Raw genomic sequence first — 20123 nt, forward strand, 5'->3', positions numbered from 1 at the left:
CTGAAAATACTTATTTCAGAAAACAAAAAACACTAGTAAAACATGATTAAGAACTAAAGTCCTGTGTGAATGCCTCCTAATTGCTAGGGTTGGGTATCGATTGGGTTTTATTCGATACTGATGCCATTTCGATACTTTTAAAATGGTACTGGTGCCTAAACGGTGCCTGTATCGATACTTCTATAAAAATAAATTAAAAATTAAAAAAAACAAACTAAAAAGGATAACATTAAAGAACATTACAAATTTTAAAATAAATCCATAGCATTCACACACTCATTTGATGCTCTCATTTCCCAAGCTTCCCTTACTCTAAGACCAATAAATGTATTTCATGATCCGGGTCATTATTTAATACAAAACCACACATAATGTTTCTACTGTATCTCTGTCAATCACTCTTTAATCAGTTCAGTGAATGACTGTATTGTCATTCTTTATAAATTAGCAATAAGTACAGTCTTAGGCACATTAGTAGTTTCCACTGTTTTAAGACAGTTATTTTAGATCTTTTGCTTTTGTATGTCAGAAGGAAATATCAGTTTACATTTCCAAACATTCATTTTGCCATTAATTTGAATAATAATCTAGTGAGATTTTGAATGCACAAGTGGTCTGACAACAGACTGCCTAAGACTTTTGCACCATAGTGTATGTATAAAATATGTATAATTAAATGAAGTATATTTAAATAAGTGTAATTAAAGTATGCGTTCATATTTGTTAAGGGCTCAATTTTCGCTGGAGGAAACATCTTTACAGTAGATGAGATGATCTTTATGGAGATAAATGCTATAGCCTCGCTTTAAAAACCCTAGCGTGCTACTTGTGTACATTTTGGAGAACCAGGACAAATATTTAAATCCATCGCTCAGGCATTTAAGAGGCACCGAAATGAGGCACCGAAATCTGCATTCTTATTCGGTTCGGTGCATATCAGTTCCATAGGTACCGGTGCCATATTGGTACCGGGTTTCGGTACCCAACCCTACAAATCGCATCCTGCTTCGGACTGAAAATTATGTTGATGCAATTTGCTAAGAAAATGGTGGCATTACCAACTGCAAAATAAAAATTTGCCTGCTTTTGTCAAGTCTGTGTAAATTGTTACTATATTCCAATCAAATGTGAAAATGAAAAAAAAAAAAAATTCATAATTGTTAAGAGTAGTTAATTCAATAATTACTACATGCATTTCAGCAACTTTAAATAGTATTATATATAGTAATATGTATTATGAAAATCTTAGAAAAACTTGTTTTGTGTTTTTAATAATTTCAATCATTTTGAAAGAGGTCTCTTAAAATATAGTTTAAATTGTTTTTTAAATATGAATGCAATTTAAAACAACTTATTATTATTATTATTATTTAAAAAAAGTATTTATTCCTGTGACACTACAGTTGGATTTTCAGCAGCCATTACTCAAGGGTCATCAACCCCTCACAGGTTATTGTAATATGCTGATTTGGTGCTCAAAAAAAAAAAAAAAAAAGTTGAAAACAGCTTACTTACTATTTAATATAAACAATTATCTTTTTTTTTAAGATTCTTGGTGATTAGAACCTTCAGGAAAAGAGAATTTAATTCAAATAAAAATATTTTGAAACAGTTTAAATGTCTTTACAGTCACTTTTAATCATATTAATGCATCCAAGTTAAATAAAAGTATTAACTTCTTAAAAAAATAATAAATAAAAATACTGACCCCACAGACAGTTGTGTACTACAAAAGTAAAACACTGTTAAAATTAATATTATTATTATTTTTGTAAACGAAAACAATTAGTCATCTTATCAATGGTTTTAAAAAAAAAAGACTAAAGGACACTGCCAAAGGTGCCTCTGTGACGCATCTCATTTGAAATGTAAAATCAGCTAGCACCTGTGACTTATCCAACACACCCCCGTCGCTCTATCTCTACTTCTGAAACGTTCCCTTGCATTAGCATCCTATGAATGTTGCTGGTTTCAGTTACACTAAATTTAAACTAGACAAATGCTACACATATCTGCTCATGCCTCGCCCCAGGAAACAAGCCCCTCACACCCAGCACATTACAGACCCTCTCTCACACAGGCTGCAGCCCAGTGAGTCAGGCGAATCTCTGGTACACATGGTCCTCTTGCTGGAGCTAAGCTAACAGTTAAATGGCACCAAACAAAGCTCCAGAAACGACTTGTGGGACATGAGCTTGTAATGTTGATGGCCCTGACCATTAGTGTCAAGTGCCCTGAATGCATGTAAAGCTGATTCACTCTCATGTATTACAACACCGCGTCTGGCAGCGAATCAACATGAAGCTCGCCAAATTAAGAACAGCAGCGCCACATGAATATAACCACCAGAGACAACGATCAGTAGCCTGCTGTAGAGTTAGTAATACATGCCTTTGCCTTTACAGAGGAAAAGAGACAGAAAGGGAAGCATTTTAGATTATATTTGTTGGACTACATATAAAATAATGAAGTGAAGATGAGATGTTCACTGGTCACTGGTAAGGCCTTGAGACATCTACTTACCAACTGCCACTGACATCATTTAATCTGAGCCATTAAAGGGATAGTTTTCCCCAAAATTTCAATTATGTCAGCATTTACTCACTCTGATGTTGTTCCAAACATGACTTTCTTTCTTCTACAATGAGGTCAATGTCAACCAAAACCCTTTGGTTACAACATTCTGCGAAATATCTTGTTTTGCATTTTTTTTCTAGGATTAACTTAACTATGCATCTAACCCAGCAGAGTTGAGCTGGCAGGGCTGTTGAGGTTCTCCTGCTCACAAATATGATCAAAAAAATTTATTGAACAACTGAAGATTGAAATTTGTTGATAAAAAAAAAAACTATTATTGCTAACTTAAGACACTTTCATGTACACTTGCTACAATATCCATAATATCTCCACGGTTCCTCTGCAATGGATCGCCTGCAAGCAGATCATTCACACCTTTATGTTGCATGTTAACACGGTTCTGCAGAAGCAAAAATGAGTCAGCATTTTTAGCCTGATTCAAACCCTGGGCGAAATCACATATGAATATATCAAAAAATGTATATATCAACTTCATCAACACAAATAAAGCCCTGCATGCTTGAGCAGATGACGATCACACTATGTCTACTATTCACAATGGACAAATTTTTCTCTAAATGGGTGCAACATTTGTGTTGTATGCCACTATAAATGCTCTAGCTTGTTAAAGTACGGTAAATTCTGATTGGCTGTCAACGTTTTTTTTTTTATATATATATATATATATATATATATATATATATATATATATATATATATATATATATATATATATATCGCTGCCCGGCTGAAAAAAACATTCTAAAAAGTGATTCCAATGACTTCCCTGTTCTTACAGAATTAGAGTGAATAAAACTTATAGTTATACTTAACACTATAGTTACCCTCCTTGGTACGAATAGCCCACAGAATAAGTCTGCATTTGGCATGGTTTCCTCATTAGATTCAAGTCAGCAGGCTTTTTTCCTCTTTATTTTTTCCATTTACAAAATTTTTCATCCCAATAATATAGAAAAGTAATAGCACACCTTTTCTCAGCAAGCTGCACAATTTGAGGTACCACTCATGTTATGTCTGTAGCACAAATGGTTTGGGACGAGTTATGTCCTGAAGATTAATACTTATGCAAATGTTTAGAAAAAAAAAAAACCTAAACCAAAGTCTGTAATGCTTGCCTTAGAAAGCATCAACAACAATTAATTTTTTCCACTCAAAAAAGCTGTTTTAATGTCGCGAGAGCTTTCCTGGTAACATCCCACCACACTAGCGGCTTGCAGTTATACTGTTGTGGTCTAAATTAAGCTGCCTGGGACAAGCTGCCCCCTATTACTCGTCCCCTGACCAACAAGCGTCAAGGCTACACCTGAGTCGGAGTCTGCGACCTCACCTGGGGACGTAGCGCACAGCATTTGAACACTTCTCTGCTGTTGGGCACACACAGCGTGAGGCGGTGCGGGGCTCAAAGGTGCGGTGATTTGTCCGGTGGCACTGGCTGGCCTAGGGGGGAGTAATCCTCTGACGGGACTAGCAAACCTGCAGTCAGCCCTCTGCCTCTTTTGCTGTGGCTTAAAATAACCCACCCTGAGAGCGATGTAATTTCAGTCTTTCCCACGACCGAGACAGCCAGCCAGCCAGATGAGACTCTAAACACTGCACGGCCTGCTTTTTTCTTTCTTTTTTTTTTTTTCACAGACATTTAGCTACCCACTCATAAACTACCTCAGATTGGTGCTCTTGCTCTGGTGACCTGGTTTTTCAGAGCCTGAAGACTGTAGGAAGATGGACGCAAAGGTTTGCCATGAAAACAACACCACCACACTTCCAGATGGCATTTAATGCCAACTGCTGATGGAAAAGATGAAGAGACAGAAAAAGTGAAGAGAAAGAGAAATACTGAATCCTCTTTCCTGTTTCTGTCTGGGCAGGAGGGTCTTGTGCCCCTCCCCTTGAATTCCACTGCCATCTGAAGACCACATGCTGTGCCTGGGCATGACGCCAGACAGCTCTGCACTATCTGACTTTACCCAGCCCTGAGAGAGCACCTTCTGCCCCTACTGCCACCTCCACAAAGAAAGAGGCCACTCAAACAAGGGACATGAAATACTAGTTTTGTGCATTGCGATCTTATCTACATCTATGAGATTAATCATTTGAGAAGGCAGAACACAAATAGCAACAGTTAATTTTCATAATAATGTGTTTCTGTTCTGATACTTTATGATAATCTCCAACCAGAGATTCATTAATAATCAATAGATCAATCAATAGACTGATAAACACATCAATAGATTCAGTAATATGGCGTGTATTTGCTGTGACAGGAAAAAGAGAGATTTGGAGATTTAGTCCAAATCTTTTTCTTTTCATTTATTTTTCTTTTGTTTGTTATAATTAAACTAAATCTATTCTTACTTTTTCTTTTTTAACCGGGGAAAAGTGATTAAAAAAAAAAAAACCATAAAGGACTTAATTATTATTAAATAAATAATTTAAAAAATACACCTATTTATATAAAATAAATATTATTTAAATCTTAAATACAACTTTTATGGTTTCTAGTTTTGTTATGTTGCTTAACAGAGAGAAAAAAAAAAGTTAAATTGAAAGTTGACTCACGTGTACTTGAGTTCATCTGGGGTGGGTCATTCAAGGTGACGATGGCCACAATGCAAATATTCACAGATTAACCAAACGAGCTGACAGTCCTACTGTGTGATTTCACTTCAGGACTAAAAACCATTGAGAACTAACAGAGCTACCATTCATTTTCGTACATTCTCAGTATAGAGCAACTTTCAAAATCTGATCAAAAACTCACCTTCAATCAAATCAGCAGCATCAGAAAAAACTATGAAAAATAAAAAAAGTCTATACTGATACTATACTATACTGAAGTTTTTGCCACTATCCACAGACAGAGTATAAAATAGGACCTCAAACTCTTTGTTCACAACTCTCTGAATTTCTGAATTTGGGAACCGTGTTTGTCTAAACTGTCTGATTTGTGTGATTACGTTTAAGCAAAAAAATTTACATAAATATCAAAATTAAATAGACAATTAAATACACAATGTTAAATTAGAAAATAAATGGGGAAGAAGAAAAAGGGTAACAGGTTTGCATATAAAATACAGTCTAAATTAAGCTAGTTTGGATCTAAAGGTTAGATTACAGTCACTGAATATTTAATATGATCATTTTTCTTGCAGTAACTTGAGTAACAGGGTTGATTGGTTGAGCATGAAAAATGTGTTGATGGTGTAATAACGGCAATAACTGCAATATAAGCAACGGCAAATCAGGTTTCTTGTGATGAATGAGTGAGAGTGAGAATGTGCATGTGCACTAAAACTGCATCTAACGCTGCTCGCACCTCCTGTTTGTCAGCACTCCCGTTAAAATCAAGTATACTCAGAACTGTATTCTCATCTTTGTTGCTTTATTCATTTTACATCCGTTTGTAGTTTCTTTTTCCTCTCTGCCTATAACTGCATTTTGGGAGAATTACCGTATTTACTCTACAAAATGGGCATGTTAGGTAATAAACCTTTCATATTTATATTTTTAAAACAAATCTGCATGAACGTCTGAATTACAGCTTGTCCCATCTCGATCTGTAAATGTGCGAATGCCTACATTGATCAGCATTTCGGTGGCCATAATGTCATGCTTCGAGTTCTGAGAAAGTAGGTAATTTGGGAACTCAAATTAGTTAATAAAAACAGACCAGACAAAACTAATCAAATTTAATTAGGATCTGATAATATTTTGACAAAAAAATTATCTAATTTGAACTCTCTCAGCTTTATTAACGAATAAAGAAAAAAAAAACTGATCGGTTATCTTTTTCTAACAACGGCCAGAGGCACAGAAAACACTAATAAGTGTGTACAGTAACAACAGCAATGCCCTTTAGCTGCATTTAAATCCTGATGACTTCTTGACATACATGAACGGACATCACTTAGGATAAAACCTTTTCAACAACTAAAAACTCACATATTTACCTTTATAAAAATATATATTTTTTTAAATTAGGATATTAAACTTTCCTAACCTACTGACAAAGAATTAAAATTTTCTATTTTAAATGTAACTATTATATTTTCTCTAGTCAATAGCTGTTAATAATGCTAAACAATGGGGCAGGATACAAATTTAAGTTACTGCAAAATGATATTCTCGGCTCATGAGTTAGAAATTTCTCAATACTCCACACTTCATAAGGATAAAATTGGACTAAATACAGCAGCTAAAAAAAAAAAAATTTATAATATTATATATGCAATAATTATAATATATATAGTGCACTACCAGTTGTACTTCATAATTATCTCATAACACCTGCGTATGTGTTTACAAATCCTACATACGGTCCAAATTATACAGTGCAAAAGACTGAAAATCACTTGCACACAAAGCTTCTTTTATTTACAACATTTGGTCCAAATACATCCTTCAAACTTCTGTCTCAAATGAAAGGTTTTCCCTTTTCTTCTGCGAATGTCTACACAGAGCATCAGGCGGTCGTGTCTGAGGTCAAATATCTTTGTACAGAAGCAAAGCCTCCTTAATTAGACTCGGGTTACTGCTTAAAACACAATGGTAGAGTATTTTACATAAAACACAAAACAAGGTGGTCATTCTTTTAAAATATGACACAAAATGCTTAGACCTCGTTTGCCTAGGCAATGTATGCAATCTCCATATGCAATTTACTGATCATGCAATACTTTAAGAAACCCATGCAAAACTTAAACAAAAACACACCGGGGTCCACCCACACACAGGCATTCTGCTTTCACTATACCCAAATCTCTTTCCTTCACAACACACTCGAGCACACTGACAGGGGCTGATAGGGTTTGCTACTTCTCACACACGTTTTTTCATTAGGCAATTACACAAACACACACACATAGGCCATGTATGGTGGTCGCAAACTGGAGACAATCTGCCCTTTCTGATTATAAATCTTACATGACAAACTTAAAAAAAAAAACAACAACAACAACAACAACAAATACTAATATCATATAACCTACATTTACAGATGAAGTGGAAACACTTACTGAGATTTTAACAACACTGTCTTATAAAAATAGCATTTTAAGTAAAAATATCAGTTTTACTCTGCAACAGCACTTAGGTCTTGTCTTGTAATGTGACTGGCATGCGATAATGCTAAATTAAATAGTTTAATTGCTAGTTGAAAGCTATGTAAATTATGTTAAATGATACAAGCAAGAATAGTTAATATATACAATGTTTATGACTTTAGGGGGATGTCTGATGAACTACACACCAAGCATGTTTATATTCTGTCTTTATTCTCTTACCCAAACTAAAAGATAATAATATTGCTCCAAAATGTGTAAAAACTATTTTAAAAAGGGGAAAACAGAGACACCTCTCTCTTAAATGTGACAATGACTCATTTACATGTTCGTGCATTAATTTTTTTTAAATAATAATATTACCTGCAAACTCGATGACAAAACTAGCTACTGTTGATGTATTGATGTAAATAAGGGTAAAATGGAGAAATGAAACCGTTTAAGTTCAGTATTAGTGGAAACGTAAGGGTTGAAACTTTTTCCAAGATTCGAGATTTTTATTCGTCACATTCATGATTATATATAGAATATATAACCATCAGTGAAATGGAAGTAAATGTGCTGTAGCTAAAGGCAAGGGCGAGTCATAACAGAAACTTTTATAGCATTTCACTGTGCAGCAGATGTCAGATTGATGGAGGCTCTGTCTCAAACCACTTAAACGCGCCTATGTTGTCCAAAAACGCTGTCTAGGAAGGCAGCTAAAAGGGCTCTGAGCCGCTGTGACCGGCTTAGATCCTCTTTGGTTAAACAGTAAGGTTAGTTCACTCAGCGCCTAAACTTACCGCTTCGCATTTTCATTGGCTGAATTTACAACCACACAAGAAACTAAACACAACTGCAGCTGCTAGCGCGAAAAGCCGGCGAGCGCTGTTGCTTTTTGATAGCGTGTTTTGCATTTGCTATCGACCTCCTCACTTTTTCGATGCATGATTTATGAGTTAATCAACACCGAAACAGTGTGTCAGAGTATCCCGATGTAGTGGCACTGACCTGCGGGGCCTAGCGGCGGCTGCTGCCCGTCTTCCCCAAAGATCAATCTGAAGTCCAGCTCTTCATTCCCGGGGCAGTTTGCAGTAGTCATCGGGTTTGACAGCTCGGGCTCACCCGTATAAATACGCCGACTCTTTAATAAACACACTACATTGACTACTAATAAAGGCAAAACTTTTAAACTTTTCCTCCGCGCTTTAATTCACTAAGCCCGGGCAGAAATATTATTGCTTCTCCCTGACAATAATCCAAACTCTTCGACCTTCTGCGGAGCTTCAGCGATCTCGCAGCGGCTTGAACTTTTTGCCCGTGGCGTGGAGCGGAGGGAGGGGTGAGTGTCTCCCGCTAAGCCTTAGAAACCGAATAAAACCAATAACACCTCATACAGCGCGACCGTTGATCGAGCTCGTCCGTAATTTAATTTCGCTGATGCTCTCCGTCTCGAGCTCCTATCCCAACTTTTACTAACAGCGCGTGACAGGGCAGTTCCAGCGGTGACGTCAGTAGAGTCGGCAGACAACACACGCGCGCTCGCGCGCACACGCACTCAATCACTCACGCGCGCTCACACATATACACAACCTAGCCCTCAGTGGGCTTATGGGTCTTGTAGTTTCTGTGAACTGTTGTTAACTGGAGGTGAATCAGCCGTTCCACGTGTTTCAGTGGATTTTATTTTGAATGCAGCATACTACATTACATTAATATAAATTGTGAGATTTAAATAGCTTAATATAACTACATACAACTGAATAATTTATATTCATGATTTTGTCATTTAAATACATTTTTAAATATGTCATTAAGTTTCCTTGTTAACATTCTTTAAAAGCACACATAAATTGTGTATCTTTGTTATTTCCAGGTTTAAATTCAAATTTGAATCCCTGATTTTCAGTGTTGTCTCAGACCTTTGGACTCCACTGCATATATCTTTACATATTGTGTTAAACTATAAACCACAGGCTACTTTTGTTCCATAGTCTAGTTTATAAATAGAATGATAGTAGTAAACATTATTGTGTTTTGTACTTTCTAACTGAATACAATTTGTTTCTTTACAAATTACAATACTGGCATTAGTCTACAAAATGATTCCAAATCTGAATATATCCCGTGTTTTTTTTTTTTTTTTGTAGAATCCCTTTTACTTTGATGATAGCAGGGCTAAAGCTGCATGAACTGCACAGTTTCATAAAAACCTGCTAATCATGTGAGAATGTACCAAAAAGCATCTTGTGCTCCATTGGAAGCCGGAACATCTATCCATTTATTCAAGTGTTAATGTAGCAGTGTCACAGATTTGCTTAATTGATTATCTAAATGTTGCAGAAATTAAATATTCCTTCATTTCTTTACATCAAAAAGTTATTTGTTTTAAATTTCTCTGAATCAAAAAAAAAAAAACTCTTAATTTTCACATTTACATGTGTCGTTCTTCATAAACAATTTAAAACCAAATGTATATATTCTTTAAGTTTGGGTTTTGTTAAATAATTTTATTTTATTATAATACTCACGTACACTGTATGTACATGTCATGGATATCCAATAACCCTATAGAAAAACTATTATTTTCCCCAATCTTTAAATTAGAGTGATGATGGCATAATTTAACCAGAAAAACTATGCCTTAATGTCCATACACAAAAATAAACAAACTTTAATCTGTCTTCACACTCAAACATGAATTGTCAGACTTAGAAAATGATACACGGTGTCAATTTCAGTCCACACTGCAGCTATACCTTATTTGATGCCTAACAGTCCCAGCATGATGAATAACAAAAAAAGTGTTTTGTTATTGCAAGTCATCAGCAAAAATAATTAACCCGATTACATAACATTATGCAGTGTTTGTTTACCTCATTGACATATCCTACATGACTTGGTTTGAGTAATTCAAAGTCCTTGAATTAATGTGGAGGACTGTCTTATAGACGAGAGAGAAAAAATGAACAAAACACTTCAAATTTAAAACTGTAATCTTTTTACATATCCTTAGTTTCGCTGTTAGAGGTATGTGATGTTAAATTGTTAAATCTCTATTATTTGTTTGCCTCATAACTTAATTTTGCACTGTTGGTACAACAGGATGCTGTGTTTCATCTATAACAGAAAAAAACCCAAAATCAGACAATAACTGAAAAAAAACAAAAAAAAAAACAAAACAAAACATAAAAGTGTGGACCAAGCAGCTTTATCTCAGTGACGGAATTCACACCGCCAAACAAAAATGTTTTCTTTGACGCATGTGGGCGTAAAAACGTCATGTTCACATTTCACATTTCCTGTGGTCTTTATTTACTTAGATGTCATTAAAAGCTGAACTTCCATTGAATGCTATAAAGGCTGATAGAGTTTGACAGCAGTTATTGGCAAGATGAGTTGCAGCATCAGTTGCAGAGACTTCATCTGGTCTCGTGGCACATACGGCATTTATTAAAGTTGTGATGCTCACTTGGGCTTTTTTCTTATGATGTACTTATGATCTTAAAGCCAAACTAAATCAATGTTGCAAAATTATTATCTTTATAAACTGCACAATTCTGAAAGTTTGCATAAGAATAACAGAAAGTACAATAAAAGGACCCAAATATAATTGTGCCAATGGGAATGAATAATGCTGCATACTATTCATCTATCGTGAATCATCTGACTGATTCACTTCATTGTTCATTTCGTTAATTTCGAGTTGAACGCAGACACAACCACTGTAAATTATCGTAAAGGGCAGTTGCCTGAACACATTCTCACACTGTTGAAATGATCCTGCAAAACTGATTGTTTACTATTCAGAATACCTGTGTTTCTTTTCATCTCTGATGACCTTTGTGGGAGGAAGATAGAGAACACGGTATCCGTGGATTGTGTAGGAGGGGGACGATGTGGTTTTTGATACTGTGTTCTCGTAAAGACAGTTAAGAAGAAAGAAAGAACTTTCTACTCACACAAATCCGGTTCAAAACTAGTTTTCTTTTCAAGGATTGCTGTTTTGGTAATGTGTTTTGTGCTTGTCACATGTTTCAAAGTAATCACTGAAGAAACAATAGTGTGCATTCGTTTTAAATATCCTACTGAAAAAAAAGAAAGATTTTAGACAAATGTTGAATTGTTTAATTTCTGTGCACATGGTTCTCATCTCCTATGGAGAATATCATTCATAAATAATATTAACAATGGTGATTAAAGTGATTTAAAGTTCAAAACCTGCTGTAGTACAATTTACAGTATTTCTGTAAAAAGGTGTTCTGTTTAGAAATAATATTGCACAATGCTGCACTTAGAGTTTTTTTTGTTTGTTTTTTTGGTCTTTTAATAAGCATCATTTGCAATCAGTATAAGTGTTATTAATATGAATGAGTTTATATTTTCTGTACATACTTTTTTTTTTCTTCAGATGGCCATATTTCATTGTGTTTGATTTAAAGAGCAAAATTACTCTTACGAAAAAACAACAACAACAACAACAACATTAATAATAATAATAATAATCTGTAATGTCTCCTGTTGAAAGGAGACTTCAGGGAAGTACATTAATGAAACAGTCTTTGCAACAAAACTCCTTATAACGTTGAGAAACAATATCTTCAACTGATGCTTGCTGCCCTCTGCTGGACCATTCTCTGTATAAAGAAATGCAGCCATGACATAAAACATGAATGCGATGTTCTCTGTCCTGGAAAATTGAAATGATTAATCAGTTGGGTATTCAGGATATTACTACACAATGGCTTGACTATATAACACAGTGAGCATGTGTTGTTATCCTGTAGATTCATATACAACGGTACTTACACGTTCCTTTAAAAAATAGCATACAATTTAATTATAAAATACCATTTACCAAAACTAAACAAGTAAAACACCTACCGATAATAATGTAATTTTCCTATTTGAGAAGACAATTGAAATAATAGGGCTTAAATTTTTGTAAAAAAAAAAAAAAAAAAAAAAAAAAACACTTTAGATTAAGATAAGCCTTGAATTAAAAAGAATAGTTCACTTAAACATGAAAATTTGCTAAAAGAAATTGCTCACTCTGATTTTTTTTTTTTTGCTCACCATTAGATCCTCTGCAGTGGTGCTGCCAGAAAAAAAATGTTAATGTTAGACTTGTTTATTACAAACATGCAGCTTTTTGTTTCCCAAAACATTAATTGATTACGTGGATTAATTGTAATGCTAAATGATGTACATTTGTTCTAATAAAGAAACACATCTAATGTATATGGACTGAGGGTAAGATTATTATTATAATTTATTTAATTTTTAGGAAAAGACTATTCAACTACACTATGGTAGAAAAGTACTTAAATTGCCTTAGGTTCAATTTACTGTCACGTCTGTGTCACACCGAGTACAATGGCCCACTTAAATGTGCCCCACAGTGATTTAAATGAACAGCCGTTGCAGCTGTGACATTCATTTCTGTGTCCGGATAGACTGAATGGAAGGTCACCAGTTTTAATGAAATGCTGAAACAATTAAACATCAATTAAAGACCATTTTGGTCAAAACTGAATATTTTATTAGGATCATTATTTAGGTTAGTATTAAGGAAAACTATTATTAGATTTATTAGACAGATGTTGCTGTTTTGTCCCTGGCAGTTGCTCTTGAAAAAAAAAATTTGTAACGATTCACATCGAGAAGCATCCAGCTTGGATTCTGTCAAATCCAATATAATCTGAAGGGGTATAATAATGCACTGCATGTCTGTTTTTTCTGTGTGTAAATTTGTTGTTGGTGAGCAACATGTGACTCGGTCATTAGTGTGTGTGTGCTGCTCTGCATGGACAGAACATCCATCGATGCAACATTTGGGAGTGATGTCAAATGATCAATACTAATCCTCCCCAACACACACACACACACACACACACACACACAAATACACACACACACACACAAATACACACACACACACACACACACACACAGGGGTACTTACTAGTGTTCTGGGGACTGCAGGTTCACTGTGTCAGGCTTGCAGAGACACTCACTTTGAGTTTGCTTCATCTGACCCATCTTCACAAGCAGTGGTAAATGATAGCCAGTTCTCCTAATCAGATATAACAACAGCAGGAAAAGCTCTAGCCAAGCCACAATTTTCTTTAGGTTTTTCTATAAAATATAATGCAATATACTGGAAAGTAGTGCTTACATTTTTCAATATACAGCAATATATGCATTGACAATATGTGGCTATATATTGATACATGCAAATATATTTAGAAATGAAGACAAAATATTCATTGTTTGATCCTTTATGGAGTATATATTGCACATTGCATATGCAATGAACATAAGGAAAGCTGGCCTGCAGACTCATCTACAGGATTTTTGCACTACTTACACATTACAGTACATAGTAGTACTTCAGATGAGAGAACTTTCACTGTTCTTTGCACTGTAAATACTGTAGCACAGAACGTCAAACTGATAACTTTGAGTTACTTTTACATGTACTGTACTGTATTTGTGCTGAACTGAGTGTCGACTGTCTAGGGGAGGCAGAGAAACTATTTTTTGTCAGAAGATTAAGAAACTGCTATAGAATAACAAATTGAGACATTACTAATACTGCACTGCAAATTGGGAGAGGATGCTGAATTTATTTATTTACAGTAGCCTAACTGACAGTATTCCAATTTGTGTTTACTGTATATTCAGTTGTTTGGTTTTTTAACTTATCTACAGTTACTAAAGTTTTCTAAAGTTACACACTTTACAGTACTGTAATGAAAGTAAACTTTTTAAAGCTTAAATTAGTGTAGGCTAATGCTGAATAGTACTATATCTGTAGACCTCTATCTATATTGCGTAAAGGCCGGGACACACCAAGCGACGTTGAGCTGACGGCGAGAGACAGTCGGGCTTGTTTGGTGTGTTCTTCTTTTCAGCTCTCAATCTTTCCCTAATCATTCTAATTCTCGAATGTTTTCATAACAACATGAGCCGCTTAGAATGATTAAAATGATCAATGTTACTGATATTCAAAATGGTAAGCAAGGGCCACTTTGTTTACATTTCGTATATCTGCATGTATCTAGTATATCTTAGTTTCAGTTTCTCCTTTTGAATGATAAATATATATATCTACTATTAGCTGCTGATATGGACAGCATGTTCCTCTCACACATGAGCAAAACGCACATGATAGTTTGCAGTCATCGGCTGTAGTGCGGTGAGTTCAAGCGCAGATTTTTGGTCCGATGCTTAACGATGTCAGCATTCATTGCCGCTACTTCTTTTTTTTTTTTTAAACACATTCAGCCAAGTATGGTAACCCATACTCAGAATTCATGCTCTGCATTTAACCCTTCCAAAGTGCACATACACAGAGCTGTGAACACACACCCAACACATTGGGCAGCCAATTTTACTGCGGCCCCCAGGGAGCAGTTGAGGGTTCGATGCCTTGCTCAAGGGCACCTAGCCCAAGATTCGAACCCACAACCCTAGGGTTAGTAGTCAAACTCTCTAACCACTAGGCCATGACTTCTTTGAAGTCAGCTTTGTGTGTCCCACCATTAACAGTCAATAATGTCTTGCAAAATGTTTCAGGTTTTTGTAACAGTGTTTTGAATGGATCTTACTAGTTCTCTGGACAGGAAAATAGTCTGTGTCGCCTATTTGATAGGTTTGTGTGTCATTTAAGATTGAGCCTGACAAAAGAGAATGTGTTTTTGACTCAAATGTTTGACTTTGACCTGGAAGTGTGCACAAGTTGGTGTGTAGTTTTGAGATTGTGTTTACAGTTGTGAGAAAATGGGCTATTTGTTAGTGTTAAATGTATTATTTTGAAATGTGTGTTCGTGGGGTCACCACTGCAGAAGAGTAGAGCCTGTGGTCATGTGGTGATGACGATTGGCCAAACACCATTACTTTATTTAAAAAGGAATGGTAGTGCACTGCTCAGCACAGTGAGTTTGTTCACTAAGTGCCATTGTAAACTAGCTATATTTTAAAATATGAAACATATGTCATAAATGATTGTTAAATATAAGAAATATATATTTCTTTGTGTGTATATACTGCATGAGTAAATGTATGTTTAATACATTTTTTACACATGCAGTACCATATTTTATCTATATATTATAAAGTATATTACTGAATATTTTTTTTATATATATTAAATATAAATCTATAAATAGAATCTTTCTGATATACAAGAAAGAATTTTGTCGCGTATTTTTCAATATATGAAAAGCGGCAATTCCTTATGTATTATTCAATATATTGTAAAATATTTACACTATATATTATTCTGTGTAATTTTTTATATTGTCACAGTCACCAGCTCAGCCATCTCAACTAAACTTCCCATCATGCCCTCTGTCTAAAACCTGTGCTCACTCAACAATCACCTCACCTGTCTGACGTCAGCCTCATCAATCCCACTTCATAAACCATCACTAAACACGCATGGTTTTCTGGTCTTAAAGTTAATCCGTCCATGTCCTTCTCTTTGGTTCTGCCAATGAGTGTTATTTACCTGTGCTCATTGGACTGTGAACTGGAAACGAAGGCTTCAGTTAAGACCGTTCTAGTGCACTTTCTGCAACATTTATCTTTTTTCAGGTTTTAGGTATTTTATGTTTCACGGAGATACTTTCGTTTTTATGAGTTTGTTTACTTAAAGTGTAGTTTATATTACCTGCATCTCTTCTAGTCCTTGTCTTTGCCACACGGTGACAATTTAATATATGGATCATTTATATATGTAAGGAATAACTGACAACGGGGTGTTGAGTTATTAGCAAAAAAAAATTATGTACACCCGAGGTGGTGATGCATTACAATATAGTATATTTGCAGTTCTCCTCTATGGACACTAGACCCTTTTCACACAAACTGCTGTGAGTACATAATCCCACAAAAGACTCTGTAATATGTGTTTACATGCTCATGCACTACAAATCATCTTGCACTGTTCCCCAGCCAGCTACTTGACCATTTGCACATGTGCAGTACTATGTGAAGCATTTGTGTACGGTATATATATATATATATATCTTTTTCGGTCTATGTATAGGTAAAGTGTGTGTGTGTGTGTGTATATATATATATATATATATATATATATATATATATATATATATATATATTGGTATATTCAAAATCTGTCAGTTAATTGTGTATATGTATAGTTTTAGGTGAAACATTTGTATAGTTTGTATTTTTTTACTTATGTATACCTGTAGGTAGATATTTATTTATATATATATATATATATAAATTAGTTCAAACTTGTCAGTAGGTTAGTTGTGTATAGGTTTATACCAGTGGTTCCCAAACTTTTTCAGCTCGTGGCCCACACAACCGAACATATATGTTTGCGTGGCCCACTGCAAAAAATTAACTGACCCCGTTATTGTTGGGTTAATAACTTAGGACTCAGAAGCTAGACTGTTAACTGTCTTATTGAATGAACTGGCAATGAACAGTAAATGACTCTGGCTGGCACAGCTCAGCAAAACAGGAAAACCAGATCCAGGCAGAGCTCAGCAGCGGGTAGACCGTCAGGAGGGAACATGTTGCAAGCCATTTATGTTTACCCTGTTGAATTTGTTTTCTGTAGCATATGCAGCAAAAATATCTAAGATAAATTGACGGTTTATTCTTAAACCAATCAGCGAGCTTGAATAGTGGAAGCATAGATACAGTTTAATATTTTTTTGTTTGTTATTTAATTATATATATGAAATGATGTGATGTTATGACTTAGACATTTTTACATTTAGAAAGCAATATTATTTCTTTTAATAGTAATTGGCGGCCCACTAGGGGGCCGCAGCCCACAGGTTGAAAACCACTGGTTTATACTGTTTTACTTCATTGTTGTATGTCTGTATGTATGTAGCACTACTAGCACCGTGGTCCTGTGAGGCACGACATTTTGTTCCACTGTACTGTATGTCCATTGTCCACACATGTAGCGGAATGACAATAAAGCTCAGCTTGATTTGAGCTGATATTTATGATAAGCTGCTTAAACATTATATAGACTTGCCAATTACTCCAGTAATTTGTGAATTCCCCATCAGTCCCCCGTGGTTCATCCCCGTGCACTCATTAATAATTCTGTACATGATGTACAATCTGAATGTTCACAATCTTGCAGTAATAGACATTGTTCCAACCCTGTACCCAACACAGGTTGTATTGAACCATTTAAAAGCCAAGACAAGTAAACAGATTTATTATGAGACTACAACCCTTTTCTAAGGATATTAGGGAGAAAGAGAGAGGGAAAAACAGAGATAATGTCACAGTAACCAATGTATGCCTAAAAGCCCTCCCCTAGTTTACTTCATTAAGACAAAGAATCAGGAGGGAATTAAAAGAGCAGGAGCAGCAAAGTGCTGAGAGAGAGAGAGAGAGAGAGAGATAGAGACTCAATGAGAATGCAAATTTCGACTCAAGGGAAAATTCAGTTATTATGTGTTTTAAAAACTTACAATAGAAGAAACATTTTGTTTTAGAAAGAACCTTTCAGTTAACTTTTTTTTTTTTTTTGTGTGTGTGAATAAAATTTTAATAGTTTAAAGAACAACTACAAAGAACCTCTAATGAAATGGAAAGGTTTCTTGGAAGGTTCTTCATGGAACCATAGGTGCCAATAAAGAAACTTTATTTGTAAGAGATTCTATTTGAGTGTGTTCACTCTTTTGTTGCCCAACTCAGCTTATAAAAACTGAAGCCTAAATGTTCATATGAAAACCACTAGCTTTTCAGAGTTATAATTGGAAAAACTTTGCCATACTGCATGCCACATGGGTTAAGGTACATTATACAAGGCATTTTCGTTAGATTGCACATCGTGATGCTCACACCAGTCATCCCAAAGATTATATTTTTAACTAGAAAAAATAAAACCCAATGAAGAATCTAAATGTCATTGTCTTTTTAATCATGTAGGTAAGAGATTAAAAGAGATGTATTGTGAAATTTATCATTGCACAGAAACTGCACTTGTTAAAAATACAAATATCATCTTTCACTGGACCAACACTGCATCTCATTGCTAGTTTCACTTGACCTTAGTGCTGCTTTAAACACTATAGATCATGACATACTCATAAATCGATTACAAACTATACAAGTATTCAAGGGCAGGCTTTAAGATGGTTTAGATTACCTTTTCAATCGCTATCACTTTGTCTATTTAAATGGAGAATCATCTCAATGAAATCCAGTAAAGTGAAGTGCCACAAGAATCTGTCCTGGGCCCTCTGCTATTTTCAATATACATGTTGCCTCTCTGTAATTTAACTAGAAAATATGTGTTCCTTTTCGGGAACTCGAGCTGCGTCGTAAAACGCTTTGGGGAACGTCCCTGACGAGACCGACTCTGAATATCGTGTGCAATCTGTCCAATGGACGAGCGTGACGTCACGGAGCGGGGTGACGTAGCGACCAGGAAGCTATATAAGCACGTGCCGTGCAGCTGGCTTCAGCTTCGCTCTGTCAGCAAGCGCTCTGTGTGTGCATGTTAAACAGTCTGTCCCGTTGGTCCTATTTATTGTTGTCTGTCTCTTAGCCATAAAAAGATCGCTAATACAGCTCAATAATGCCAAAGTCAAAGCAAAAGACCAAATATTTGAAGGGCGATTCCAAGCCGCGTTACAGCTTGTGTGTTCCTCCCTGCCCTCGCTACATCACGAGTGGGGATACACACAATCTGTGCGTGGCTTGCCTGGGATCGAAGCACGCTGAGTCGGCTCTCGAGGGGGCCGACTGTCCGCATTGCGAGCGATTGCCAATGCGGGCGCTTCGATCCCGGAGGGCTCTCTTCGAGGAGGGAGCCTTCACCAGCGTTCCTCGCGGTGCTGGCCCCGCTTCTGCCGAGGCAGAGCGGCTGCTGCACTCGTGGGGTTCGCAGGTGGATCTGTCAGAGGGAATGGAGACGGGCCAGTCCTTATCTCCTTCCTCATCTGCCAGATCAGGCGCCCAAACCCTGGGTTCGGAAGCACGCTCGTCGGTTTCTTCCCCCCAGGGCGAGGGATCAGCTCTTCACCTCTCTTCCTCTGAGGAGGTTGACGTGGAGACTGTTGCTGGGGATTCGCCACCCCTGTCGCCCCAGTATGAGGAGCTTTTGGAGGTGGTTACACGCGCAGTTGATAAATTAAAAATCGAGTGGCCTGCAGAAAAACACACTGAGCCACAGAAAAGCAAGCTAGATGAACGCTTTCTGCGGCCGAGGCAACCACCTCCACGCCGGAGTCTACCATTTTTTCCCGATCTCCATGATGAGTTATCGAGATCGTGGAAACACCCGTAATCGACCCGCCTCTTTGGCCCCGATTCACTATATTATGGCAACGTGATGGGGCTGGGAGAGCGGGGTTATAGGACGTTGCCACGGGTTGAACAGACGCTCGCGGGCTATCTGTCACCCGGCTCGGCATCGTCCCTAAAGGCTCCGGCATTGCCCACTAAGCCGCTGCGAGTTACATCATCGCT

At 36.3% G+C, this 20123-nt stretch overlaps 1 protein-coding gene across 2 annotated transcripts in view; it reads right to left on the bottom strand.

Annotated features, from left to right (window-relative positions):
* LOC113106033 (nuclear factor of activated T-cells, cytoplasmic 3-like) overlaps positions 1-9209 on the bottom strand; it is a 66077-nt gene extending 56868 nt beyond the window's left edge. Inside the window, exon 1 of one of the 2 annotated variants that reach the window (XM_026267557.1) lies at positions 8649-9209. In XM_026267557.1, the coding sequence (XP_026123342.1) occupies positions 8649-8739 (91 nt within the window). In that variant the 5' untranslated portion in view covers positions 8740-9209. Of the gene's footprint in view, positions 1-3925; positions 4883-8648 lie in introns of those variants that run through there. The other variant, XM_026267558.1, reaches the window with a different exon arrangement.
* Between the last annotated feature and the right edge of the window lie 10914 nt (positions 9210-20123).

The sequence above is a fragment of the Carassius auratus genome, chromosome 7, assembly GCF_003368295.1.
Source record: "Carassius auratus strain Wakin chromosome 7, ASM336829v1, whole genome shotgun sequence".
NCBI classification, from domain to species: Eukaryota; Metazoa; Chordata; class Actinopteri; order Cypriniformes; family Cyprinidae; genus Carassius; species Carassius auratus.